The sequence below is a fragment of the Siphateles boraxobius genome, unplaced genomic scaffold (assembly GCF_051911475.1).
Source record: "Siphateles boraxobius isolate OS27281-9 unplaced genomic scaffold, OSU_SipBor_1 336, whole genome shotgun sequence".
In the NCBI taxonomy this organism is placed as follows: domain Eukaryota; kingdom Metazoa; phylum Chordata; class Actinopteri; order Cypriniformes; family Leuciscidae; genus Siphateles; species Siphateles boraxobius.
In genome coordinates, this window is record NW_027508960.1 from 11,183 (window position 1) to 25,000 (window position 13,818).

The following is a 13,818-nucleotide window of genomic DNA, read 5'->3' on the forward strand; positions in this document are numbered from 1 at the left end:
TAGATTTACTAATATAAAGTTTCTCTTATATGGCGGGAATGGGATTCCATAGAAAATCCCTCGTTAGTGAGACTGAGTTTAAGTTTGATTTCCAGTGAGAGTAGAGAACATTAATACTCTTGTGCTGCTGTTTTCCTGAGGTCACACTGACAGTGTAATTATGGTAAATATGTAAAGCGTTTACCTCGTTACAGGATTAGTAGATGTGGATGAGATTATTCCAACACTTAGTGAAATGACTTTAATCCTGTAGAGACAAACATTCACAATCCTTCTGCCTCATTTACATGCTTTAAACGTCCGATATCCAGAGGATTCTTTAGCATGCGGAGGGTTTCATGTCTTCATGTGTAATGTGTGTGTGTAGTGTGCCGTGGGCTGAATATATAACTCTCTATTGTATTAGTGCATCTGAAATCAAAGGCAGAACCGAGAGCAGATCTGATGTAATGCTGGAACACACACACACATTCTTCATGATGATCCTCCTGGAAGCTGAGCTGGTGTGTGTGTGTGTGTGTGTGTCAGATCAGCTGTGTGTGTTCCTCACGGCCGGTTCTGCTCCTCACGGGACTTTAATGTGACCTTCTTGGAAAATGGACTGAACTGTCTATGTATGAAAAAGAGCATTTTGCTGAACATCTGTTAGTATGGAAACACTTTTCTGCCATATACGAAAACAAAAATGCTTTTGTTAATCAGAATTAGGACATAAAAAGATAAAAAATTATGACATGAAAAGTCAAAATCATGAAGCAAAAACGCGTAATTTTGATACACTAACTTGAAATTATGACTTCAATTATAAAGTAGGAATTATGACGTTACAATTTTGACAAAAGTTGTAATTTTGACTCATAAATATGACAGAAAGTCATAATTTCACATTTTATCTCATAATTTCAACTTTTTAAACTTGTAATTATGACTTACTATGTCCTCATTTTGATTTGTCATAATTGATTTTGTGTAATAATTTCAAATTTTTACGTCATAATTTTGACTTGTCATAACTGACTTTTTATGTCATAATTTTGACTTATGTTATAATTTCCATTTTTTACGTCATAATTTTGACTTGTCATGTTATGATTTCCATTTTTTATGTCATAATTTTGACTTGTCAGAATTTACTTTTTGTCATATTTTTCATTTTCATGTCATAATTTCCACTTTTGGTCATCATTTTGACTCATCATATTAGAGTTTATGTAATCATTTTCACTTTTAAGTAATATTTTCCACTTTTAAATGTCGTAATTTTGACTATTCATAATAATAACTATGTAACAACATCCAATTTTTTGTAGTAATTTCACTTTTTATGTCCCAATTTCCATAATTTTTACTTATATGTAATAATTGTCCACCATAATTATGACTTTATGTAATATTTTAATAATTTCAACTTTTTATGTAAGAATTTTCTCGTTTTATATCATAATTTTGACATATGTAATATTTTCCACTTTTTTAAGTCATAATTCCCACTTATATGTAACAATTTCCACTTTTTATGTCAGTTTGTATTTGACTACCAAAGCATGAATGTTTTTCTTATGTCAGAAATGTCCTTCCATACATTAGTGAAGAGATGGAGAGAAAACAGCGTGAGATGGAGAAAATGATGACAGATTCTTCACGTTTGTATGATCTCTTGATTTAAAACAGCTGCTGTATTGGTTTATTTAGTCTATTAATCTGTGTTTAGAGCTCCAGGTAATAAATCTAGATGTTCTTCTGCTTGGCTTGATGAACACATCAGATAATCTGCCGAGATAATGTGGCGTCCGGCATCACGGAGAACCATTAACACACACTTCAATTAGCATATCAAAGATCATCTGCTCCATAAATATATGAAGTGACATCGCCAGACTCATTATACCGACAGGCCTATTAAAGATGCGAGTCTCCCTCCACAGTGTATAATGAGAGGGAGTTGTGTGCGCTCAGGAGCCCTGAGGTTATCGATGAAGCGGTGTGATGAACTGAAGGATGAGGTGAGTTCGAGTGGCTTTATCTGGTGATATTTCTGCTGTTTGATGCAGTGACAAATGCCAGCGCTGTCACTGAATGGCTTTAATTACACGTCACCGACTGAAACACGATCCACACCGATGTAGAAATGATCCTGATGGATGTGAATGGAGTAATAGTGCTGGGAAGTGGAAGATTGAAGCTAATTAACTGGAGGTCACTGGAGTGAATGGAGATGAACTCATTAACCTTCATTTCATCATGTGTTTGAGCCTCTACCACAAAATCTGCAGTAATCTGGAATCCAAACCATTTATTATTCAGTGCTTTACCAGCTGTGTTCAAAATATGATTCAAAAAAATTTTTTGTGAAAAATTCTATTGAATGAAAGAAAACTTGTTTTTTAACAATTAGGCGAATTCAAAGTTAAAATTTAAAATTTTGAAAATTTTTATTGGTTGAAAGAAAAACTTAAGCAAGCAAATGGACTAATTCAAAGTTAAAAATGTTACATTTTTAAAATATTTTACTGGATGAAAGCAAAACATTAGTTAGTTAATGGGCTAATGCAAAGTTCAAATTCAAAAAAATGTTTAAAATATTATTGGACGAAAGCAGAACTCTAGTGTACAAATATGCGAATGCAAAATTCAAATTCAAAATTTAAAAAGGATTTCGACAAAAGCAAAACTTTTGCACGTTTGCACCTCACTGACTGAAACAATCCCACCGTCTGAAGGATGTAGATATGATCCTGATGATAGTAATAATGGAGTGATATCATCATGTGTTTGAGCTTCTGGACAATAAAAACTACCAAATGGACTGGAGTCCGGATTACTGTGGTTTATTTTTGTGGAAGTGCTTTACCAGCTGTGAGGCCAGTCTAATTATTATTTTTTAGCATTGTGATTGTTTTAATCAAAATCATGTTACTGTAATGCACACATAAAAAAAATATAATTCTCAATAAAATGTATGAATGTTGCATTGTGACTTTTTATTTCAAATAAACACGTTTTTTTGTCCTCTTTTCTGAGAACACTCGCAAGATTAATGCAAGACTAGAAACATGAACTAAAATACACTAAATGTTATTTTTCTGGAAGAGTGAGTGTGTGTGTGTTAGATCAACATCACAAGTCTTGAAGAAAAGATTTATTCAGTGTCAAACTTTCACAATGACCACACATTCACCTGGCCAAGAGACGACTACAGCTTAAATCAGACTAACACTGAGCCGGAACAATACAGAAATTTACAATTCAAATGTACAACTGTTGCTCCAAATGAACAGAAATAAAACCAGACTGACAAAAACTGAATCCACTGAAACTGGTTCCTTTGTGTGAAATGAATCTGAAAAGGCTCTTAAAATGACTTATGGACATTAAACTTTAATTAAACTGAGTCCACTGAGCAGGACTAGATCATAATACCGTACAGTATTGTTTAGGAAGCATCATAACCAAAGGAAGCGTGTTTTTACGTTTATATTTGGTTTTCTGTAAACCAGTACCTCTCATAGAACGAATCATAATCCAGACACGGATTCATCCAGACACTTTCAGGAAAAACCACATCGCCAACAGGTTTCCTTTCTGTTCTTCCATTACCAATAAACTTGTCCAGTTGCTGGTCATATAATCAAGATTGGGCAGCTGTTTTAGAAGTGAAAACAGTAATGTTTTTCAGTAATATTGGCTGGTTTTATATGGACTTTAGGAAGCGTGTGTGAGGTAGAGGTAGAGCTATCGGTTATCAGTCATCAAAAGCTGGTTTGGTGCAGATAGTTCAAAAATCAAACAATAAAAATCATCCTACAACATCTGAGAAACAGACTCAGCAAGGTTAATTAAAGGCAGGAGATTGCACAATAATTCACATCTTGCTGAAATGTAAACATTATTTGAAAAATACTCCAGATCATGTGAGGAACGACAAATAAATAAAACATTATGGGAATAATTCACTTAAAAATAAATACAATTTTTCCCCCTGATGTTGTCACAAACCTGAAAGTTGCCCAGATGATGCGTCAGGTTTCATATCATTGGTCAAATGTCATTAATTTTAAAGCTGATGCGATGCTTCTTTATGGAAAAGAGGAAGAGATACACTTTAATAATTGACTTTTTGTCTTCCATGTGAAAAAGTTAAAAAGGGACTTGGAAAAAAATATGATATAAGAGAAAAATATATATTTATATTTTAATGCATTTGTGTTCTCTTGCAACATTTTGCATTACCTCAAGAAATGTAGCATTCACTTGCAAAACGTTTGCTTTTTTCGAGCAATAGGTAACTTGGGAAGAATTTTAATTTTTTTAATGTATCGTACAAAAGCAAAACTTCAGTGAGCAAAAACGCTCAATGCTAATGCAAAGTTCAAATAAAAATAAATATTTTATTTTATTTTACTGTACGAAAGCCAACTTTAGGGAGTTATGGCGAATGCAAAGTTCAAATTAAAAAAAAATTTAAACATTTGATTGGGCGAAAGCAAAACTTCATTGAGCAAATAGGCGAATGCAAAGTTCAAATTAAAAAAAATGTGAAAAACTTTTTTACGCGAAAGCTAAACTTTAGTGAGAAAATAGGCGAATGCAATGTTCAAATTACTATTTTTTAAACATTTTATTGGGTAAAGCTAAACTCAAGTGAGCAAATAGGCGAATGCAAAGTTCAAATAAAAAAAAATTGAAAAATTTTATTAGGCGAAAGCAAAACTCAAGAGAGCAAATAGGCGAATGCAAAGTTCAAATTAAAATAAATGTGAAAAACTTTTTTAGGCGAAAGCAAAACATTAGTGAGAAAATAGGCGAATGCAATGTTCAAATTATTATTTTTTAAACATTTTATTGGGTGAAGCTAAACTTTAGTGAGCAAATAGGTGAATGCAAAGTTAAATAAAAAAATTTAGAAAAATTGTATTGGGCGAAAGCAAAACTTTAGTGGGCAAATAAGCTAATGCAAAGTTCAATTTTTTTTTTTTATTATAATGCGAAAGCAAAACTAGTGAGCAAATAGGCTAATGCAATGTTCAAATTATTATTTTTTTAAACATTTTATTGGGTGAAAGCTAAACTTGAAATGAAAAGTTCAAATTAAAAAAATTTGAAAAACTTTTTTAGGCAAAAGCAAAACTTTAGTGAGAAAATAGGCGAATGCAAAGTTCAAATTAAAAAAAATTGAAAAACTTTTTTAGGTGAAAGCAAAACTTTAGTGAGAAAATAGGCGAATGCAAAGTTAAATTAAAAAATTCGGCGAAAGCAAAACTTTAGTGAGCAAATTGGCGAATGCAAAGTTAAATAAATTTTTTTTGAAAAATTGTATTGGGCAAAAGCAAAACTTTAGTGAGCAAATAGGCTAATGCAAAGTTCAAATTAAAAAAATTGAAAAATGTTATTGGGTGAAAGCAGAACTCAAGTGAATAAATAGGCGAATGCAAAGTTCAAATCAACATTTTTTGAAAAATGTTATTGGTCGAAAGCAAAACTCAAGTGAGCAAATAGGCAAATACAAAGTTCAAATTAAAAATTTAGAAAAATGTTATTGGGCGAAAGAAAAACTCAAGTGAGCAAATAGGCGAATGCAAAGTTCAAATAAAAAAAAATTGAAAAATTTTATTAGGCGAAAGCAAAACTCAAGAGAGCAAATAGGCGAATGCAAAGTTCAAATTAAAAAAAATGTGAAAAACTTTTTTACGCGAAAGCTAAACTTTAGTGAGAAAATAGGCGAATGCAATGTTCAAATTACTATTTTTTAAACATTTTATTGGGTAAAGCTAAACTCAAGTGAGCAAATAGGCGAATGCAAAGTTCAAATAAAAAAAAATTGAAAAATTTTATTAGGCGAAAGCAAAACTCAAGAGAGCAAATAGGCGAATGCAAAGTTCAAATTAAAATAAATGTGAAAAACTTTTTTAGGCGAAAGCAAAACATTAGTGAGAAAATAGGCGAATGCAATGTTCAAATTATTATTTTTTAAACATTTTATTGGGTAAAGCTAAACTTTAGTGAGCAAATAGGTGAATGCAAAGTTCAAATTAAAAAATTGGGCGACAGCAAAACTTTAGTGAGCAAATTGGCGAATGCAAAGTTAAATAAAAAAATTTAGAAAAATTGTATTGGGCGAAAGCAAAACTTTAGTGGGCAAATAAGCTAATGCAAAGTTCAATTTTTTTTTTTTTTATTATAATGCGAAAGCAAAACTAGTGAGCAAATAGGCTAATGCAATGTTCAAATTATTATTTTTTTAAACATTTTATTGGGTGAAAGCTAAACTTGAAATGAAAAGTTCAAATTAAAAAAATTTGAAAAACTTTTTTAGGCAAAAGCAAAACTTTAGTGAGAAAATAGGCGAATGCAAAGTTCAAATTAAAAAAAATTGAAAAACTTTTTTAGGTGAAAGCAAAACTTTAGTGAGAAAATAGGCGAATGCAAAGTTAAATTAAAAAATTCGGCGAAAGCAAAACTTTAGTGAGCAAATTGGCGAATGCAAAGTTAAATAATTTTTTTTTGAAAAATTGTATTGGGCAAAAGCAAAACTTTAGTGAGCAAATAGGCTAATGCAAAGTTCAAATTAAAAAAATTGAAAAATGTTATTGGGTGAAAGCAGAACTCAAGTGAATAAATAGGCGAATGCAAAGTTCAAATCAACATTTTTTGAAAAATGTTATTGGTCGAAAGCAAAACTCAAGTGAGCAAATAGGCAAATACAAAGTTCAAATTAAAAATTTAGAAAAATGTTATTGGGCGAAAGAAAAACTCAAGTGAGCAAATAGGCGAATGCAAAGTTCAAATAAAAAAAAATTGAAAAATTTTATTAGGCGAAAGCAAAACTCAAGAGAGCAAATAGGCGAATGCAAAGTTCAAATTAAAAAAAATGTGAAAAACTTTTTTACGCGAAAGCTAAACTTTAGTGAGAAAATAGGCGAATGCAATGTTCAAATTACTATTTTTTAAACATTTTATTGGGTAAAGCTAAACTCAAGTGAGCAAATAGGCGAATGCAAAGTTCAAATAAAAAAAAATTGAAAAATTTTATTAGGCGAAAGAAAAACTCAAGTGAGCAAACAGGCTATGTAAAGAATGCAAAGTTCAAAATAAATAAAAAAAACATTTGTGGGCGAAATCAAAAATAGTGAGTTAACGGGTGAAAGCAAAGATCAAATTACAAAATTCTGCAAAATTTTATTGGACGAAAGCAAAACTTTATTAGATGAAATTTTATTGGATGAAATTTTATTTTAAAATTTTTGTGGAACGGAGGCAAAACTTTAGTGAGCAATCAGGCAAATCCCAAGTTCAAATTCAAAATAAAATAAAGCGATGAAAGCAATGTTCAGTTCAAAATTTTGATAATTGGATGAAAGCAAAACTTAAGTAAGTTAATGGGTCGAATATTTTTTACATTTTCATATTCAAAATGTAAAAAAAATGGATGGAAGCAAAACTTTAGTGAGCAAACAGGCGAATGCAAAGTTCAAATTTAGAAATGTAAAAAAAAAATATTTGGATAAAAAGAATTCTTGGCCAAAAGCAAAAATTTAGTAAGCAAACGAGTAAATGTGAATAAAAAAATTTGAAAAGTTTTTCAAACCATTGTGAGCAAAAAAAAATAAAAATGAAATAGCTTTTCCTCCAATATCATGTTTTTCCCTCATCATATCCAACTAGAGGCTTAGAAAGGCATACAGGTTTGTGTTGAATATGTGACTGATGACAGTAATCTTTGAGTGAAATATTCCCTTAGGTTCCTTCCTTGAAATATTACAGTAACAAGAACTGTTTAAAAAAAATGCAATGAAGCTTGTTAAATTGCTTAGATAAATTGCATTAACAAAGTGTGAAAAATATTCATCTGGTCTCTTCTCATAAAAATTGCCACATTGAACGAGGCAAATGTAGATCGTACCACATGGGTAAATGGGTAAAGTTTGAGAACTTGCATGTGAATCTATACAGTTGTAACCGAGAGGAAGGCGTTATGTACGTTGGATCCTTCTGGCGCTTTCTCTCCGTGCGTCATCAACTCCTGAATCGTCATCCAGTTGTCCAGAATCTTCTTGTTCCGCTTCTTCATCATCTTGCGCTGGCTGAGCTGGATGATGCTCACCTCTCCGCTGCTGAGTGGACTCTCCCGCAGACTCTCCAGACGGCTCCGCTGCATGAACTCCCGCCTCCGCCGCTGCTCTTTAGCCCGTAGCAGATGCTGTTTACGCTCCTCTTTGCTCCAGTAGCGGCCCATCTTCATCTCGCTAATGGCGTCGTCGTCGGTCGTCATCCCGCCGCTGCGCTCCTCCTTGATTTTAAGGGCTCGTTCCCGGAGTAGACGATCTCGAACTGGACGTTTGGTGATGTATCTGGTTCCGTCGCTCCTGACTTTCACTTTCCACTCCATTTTAGGTTCGGACGGCTGGACGACTTGCGGATCGCTCATGCCTAGCAGACCGTGTGCTAACTCCACGTAGCTCTGGTAGTGTCGCGTATCTGACGCTCTTGATAAAGCGGCAATTCGAGTCCTCAAAGATCGCTCGTCTTCCGCGGGAGACTCCGACGGGTTGCTGTGATCGGGACTCCCGCTCCTGACGGATGATACACAAAGGTTCCTATGATTAGTGAGGCTGATTATCCTGTGGTCTGGCGAGCGGTCCATCGCTAGCGGCGTGCTACGCGAGCTCTCCGCCGTGTTATACGCGCTCGAACTGTCCTTATCCGACTTCTCCGGATGCTCGCTGATGTCCGCGAGCTTCTTCCCCGGTTCTTTCCGGTGATGCGCCCGCATGATGTTCTGGCACTCGATCTCAATGCTACGCAGCTCCTCGTTGAGCATGCGGAGCTCGTGCTGGACGCCGCTACACTCGATGGTGCTGCTGCGCGTGTAGAAGAGGTCGAACTCGCCGCTGTTGCGGATCTGACACTTGAGCTCCAGCAGCTGCTGATATCGGTCTCCTTCGGGATCCTCCTTCTCCGGGCAGTCTCTTTGACCGGAAGCCTCCTGCAGACACCGCGATAACCTCTTCTGGATCTGAGCTAGCACGTTCTTCTCCGAACCGTCTGCAGGACTGATCTTCTGCTGGTTGTAGGAGCAAGACGCTTTGATGTTTTCTTCTGAAGCTCCTCTGGCCTGCAGGAAAAAAAAAATTGTTTATTATTAATTTTTAAGGCCAGACAAGTAATTTGGTGAGGTCAATAAAGAAAGATTACGCGCCTGCATATAGATATGCATGTGATACACATGTGCACGCCGTCAGCATTTTCACAGATTCACGTTTTTGAAGTTTATGAGAAGATGATCACGTTTTTAAAAAAATTTCAACGCTTGCACCTTGAACCTTTTTCAAAGTTTGCGTTCTCGAGCACCAAACACTGTCGTGGTGAAGATGAACGGCCGGAACACATTAAGAGTTTCTGTTTTCTGTTGAACGGTGCTGTTGTGTTAATGAATTAGAATCATTCAAGCAAAACCAGAATCTACTGAGTTTTTGTGGTCATTTGGGAGATGGTACGAATGGATTAGAACAATACATGTTCATCAGCTTTTGTTTCAATGGTAAAACTGTATGGAAAAAGAAATGATTCAGAATGTTCATGTATCATTCTTTATTTACTAACACAAGCAATGCAAAAAATTATGTTCTTACTGGGAAAAAATACAGAGTCCGAAATTTTCATGTGTTTTTTTGTATTTGTCATCATAAAAAATTTGTCACCAACAGAAACCTTGCACACTGAGTCCGATGCGTATTAATCCTTTGCGAAAAAAACAAAAGTCTTCAACCAGTGAGCATGATGATTCTTCTTAAAAAGAGAAAAGGAAAGAGGAAATATCGGGTCCATCCAATCCTGAGATTGCGTAGAGAGGAAGGAGAGATAATTTAAGGATTATCCCGAGCAATTCAAAGTTTACTTCAGGATATCAGTGGCTCAGTTTAATGGTTTACTAGCGATACTGGAGCCACATTTTAGAAAGACGACACCAATCTCCGTGAGCCAGTTGATCCTGAACAGTTCTGGATTTTGGTGTTCACTTGTACGGTGGCTCTGAATGGTCAAAACACCTCTCGCTTGCTACGAATGTGAAAAATGCAGAAAATCTTTCACTTTTTTTTAAAGAGGGACGAAAGTTTCTGAGACAGTGTGTAAACGTGATTGACACAACATGAGGTCGTATTTATTTTTAAAGTGCGTATTCGTAATATCGTCAGTCATTGTTCTTCTTTAGTAAATGTATGTTTATTTCAGAAGGTTTCGATGCTGGAGTGCGAGATGTTTTCCGGTTCCTCTCACCTCGTCTTCCTCCGCTCTGTTCATCTCCTCCTCCTCTTCTCTCCTCTGTTCCTCCAGCATCTCCATCTTCAGCTCCTCTAAGAACTCGCTGTGTTCGTCATCCAGCCACGGCTCCTCCTGAAACAGCAGGAACACACACAACATGAGGGGAATCTCAACACACACCTGCAGATCACGGAGTTCACTACAGAAAAGTCTGGGTTAATTCAGCTAAACAAACTTGGACTCATGTTTAGTTTAGGTTTTTTTTTCTTTTTTTTTCTGCTGTTGTAACTTTAATTTATAAAAGTGTTGCACTGGATGGCTGTTGTCACTGTTTTATCTATGTTTATTGTATCTGTCCCTACACAAATAAAACATTAAATAAATAAAATCTGAGAAGTTTCATTCGGTGTAAAGAAAATTACCATTATTGACATCATGTGATGATATAAGCTTTAAGTGCGTGTGATTTCAACTTTACCTGAACAATTATATATAAACCGCAAAAAAATATTTTCTTATCGGAGACACAAAATAACCTGAAACATGACGCTTACATTTATTCTTAAATCAAGAACAAATATCTGTCAGTGGGGTCAGGAAAATTATTTTACTTCACAGGAAAACAAGTGTATTTTTCAGACTCCATTGGCAGATATTTATTCTTGTTTTAAGCACAAACTTAATTTTGATATCTTAATATCTTCAGTCGTTGTTCTTCTCCAGTAAATGTGTCTTGATGTAAGAATCTTTAGATATTTGTGCTAAAAAACAAGACAGAAACACTGAGGAAGAACATCATTTGTGTAGATCAAGATCAAGTGTAGACAGAATGACTTTTGGTCCTGTTTAATTAACAAAAATTTGTATTAACATTAAAATAAAAAAAATAACAATAATTAACAAAAAAAAATAACAATAAAATTCTCATTGCACAATTTTTTTTGTCTTAAAAATTCCTATGAAAAATGGCATTGGTCTTAAAAATAGGCTACATTTCTGTCTTTTGAAATGAAATATGAGCTGCCCATTTCTTCATTAAATTCACTCAGGTGTTCATTGTGCTTTTATGGCTCTGATGTGAGAAACGCATTACGTCTTTGTCACATTTTATGACGTCTGCATCACACACACATTACTGGAGGTAATGTTCTCTGCAGATCTGTGCTGGTGTAATGAACTGGAGCGGTCAGCGGCTTCACAACACACACACACACACACACACACACACACACACAGCCTCAAACATCATACATTCATCATGTGTTTAATTACAGCCGTTAATGATCAGACGAGCTGTCTGGATTGAGGATTGAGACACACACACACACACACACACACACACTCTTGTGTTTCGTGAACGATATCAACATGCTGTTAGTTTTTATAGGCTACTGTGGGAAGTTTGAGTGTGTGTGTGTGTGTGTGTGTGTGTGTGTGTGTGTGTGTGTGTGTGTGTGTGTGTGTGTGTGTGTGTGTGTGTGTGTCTCACGGAAGGGCATTACATTTTGTCAAGGAGGCACAATTGTGATCAACCTCATTGCATAATAATTTATTATGATCGATTATGAACATTTATGATACAATGATAAGGATTGATAGTGCATAATAATGTGTAATGTACTGACGCTAAAGATCCTTGCACACTGAGTACGAAATTCTTGTCCGAAATTTTCGCACGTTAAAAAATATACGACCTCACGTTGTCTGTTAAGCTGTTAAACTTTCGTCCGTCATAAAAAAATTCGGATCGGGGTAAAATTTTCTGTTTTTCGCATTCGTAGCAAGTGTTTTGACCATTCAGAGCCACTGAATGACGAATATGCAAAGTCTAATACGAAAGTTTTGGTGCGCAAGGACGTTAACAAGGTTGCGCTGTTGAAATCGTTAACATACTGCGGTAAAAATTCAAAATGTGGAGTTTTTTTATTTATAACATGATGCAGTTCAGCAACATCACACGGCCACGAGTGCTGAATACCATCACGATTGAAAATGTGACACTGATTTCATATGACGGTTCAATAAACAAGTAATTAATATTACCGGTAAATCACTTACATTTTTAGACAAAATAGCAGCAAAAATAGTTCCAAACAAAGATCACAGCAGAACCACAGCGCGTCTCACAGCAACACTCAATCGAACTTTTTAAAACTTTTCAATGAATTGGTTGAGTCAAAGATTCATAAACATCTGCCTCATTCTTGATGAATCAGAGGATTGAACGAATCGTTTGAATGAATGACTCAATGACTCGCTTAATAAGACCGTTTATCACCTGCATTTCAGCGCTCACTATCGACAAACCAATCAAATCCGTTAAGGACTGGTGATTGGTGGGACGTGACGTGGAGTTGGTGAAGGGAGACAGACTCATCAAGGGCGCTGGGACTGGTGTGTGTGTGTGTGTGTGTGTGTGTGTGTGTGTGTGTACCTGCATTTCAGGCCTGGCGACCAGCAGAACGATGTTCCTGCTTTCTTCATTAGTGAGAACGGCCACAGCTTCCTTTCTGTCCTGAACGTCCCGCCCATTGATCTGTCAATCACACACACCAGCCAATGAGAAGCAGCGTACACACACACCAGCCAATGAGAAGCAGCGTACACACACACCAGCCAATGAGAAGCAGCGTATAGTTTATTTGAAAAAATGCACAGCAAAAAATTATGTTTCTGTCTTGTTTTCCAGCACAAATATCTAAACGTTCTTAAAACAAGATACATTTACTGGAGAAGAAGCAAAATTACTGAAGAAATTAAGTAAGAACAAATGTAATTAAATTAATAATTAAAATAAGAACGAATACAGTAGTGGCCTAAAGTGAAAAAGCAAACACTGACTACAACAACATTTTCAGTTATTAATATTTCGTTGGTTATTTCTTGTTTGCATGCGTTTATAATGTCTTTGAAAGACTGACTGCCGTGACCAAAATTACGTCACACAATTTGTCATGTTTCATGGTATTATTATCACAAATAAAACAATCGACTCCAAGCACAACTACGCAATATGTTTACAAAATCTTTAAGATATTTTTAATAATATCTGAATAAAGGGTCCTAGGTCAGATGGTACTGTTGGTCACTACTGTATACTATGATAATGTTTTCCCTTTGAATTATTTTTCTGACTCCACTGGCAGATATTTGTTCTCGTTTTAAGCACAAACTCACTTCATTCTTTAGTAAACCAGATTTAACATCTTCAGTCGTTGTTGTTCTCCAGTAAATGTATCTTGATGTAGGAGTTTAGATGTGTGTGCTGGAAACGAGACAGAAACACTGAGGAAGAACATGAACATCTCAGCGTCTCTCACTGGAATCTATTTAGTTTTGCAATTTCTCTCGTGCCGTTAGCGACGCAGAAACACCATGCTTCTTCCTGACGCTTGTGAGTTTGTGGATGATTAGAAACACCTCCAGCATGTTTTCCTGAATGACAGACTACAGCTAAAAATACATCCCATCAGAGTAACGACCCCGACAGGACCCTGCTCTCCTCCAGGTCCTGTAGCTGAGGCTCGGGTCGTCAGAGCTCGTTCTGAGGGCTAATGT

The 13,818-nt window shown here is 35.4% G+C and overlaps 1 protein-coding gene across 1 annotated transcript in view; it reads right to left on the reverse strand.

Moving 5' to 3' along the window:
• Positions 1-6,245: 6,245 nt before the first annotated feature.
• Positions 6,246-13,818, reverse strand: part of LOC143701970 (PDZ domain-containing RING finger protein 4-like) — a 19,189-nt gene continuing 11,616 nt past the window's right edge. Inside the window, exons 5-7 of the mRNA XM_077195634.1 lie at positions 12,695-12,796; positions 10,276-10,392; positions 6,246-9,112 (exon numbers count right to left, since the gene is read on the reverse strand). Of these exons, the coding sequence (XP_077051749.1) occupies positions 7,943-9,112; positions 10,276-10,392; positions 12,695-12,796 (1,389 nt within the window). The 3' untranslated portion in view covers positions 6,246-7,942. The remainder of the gene's footprint in view (positions 9,113-10,275; positions 10,393-12,694; positions 12,797-13,818) is intronic.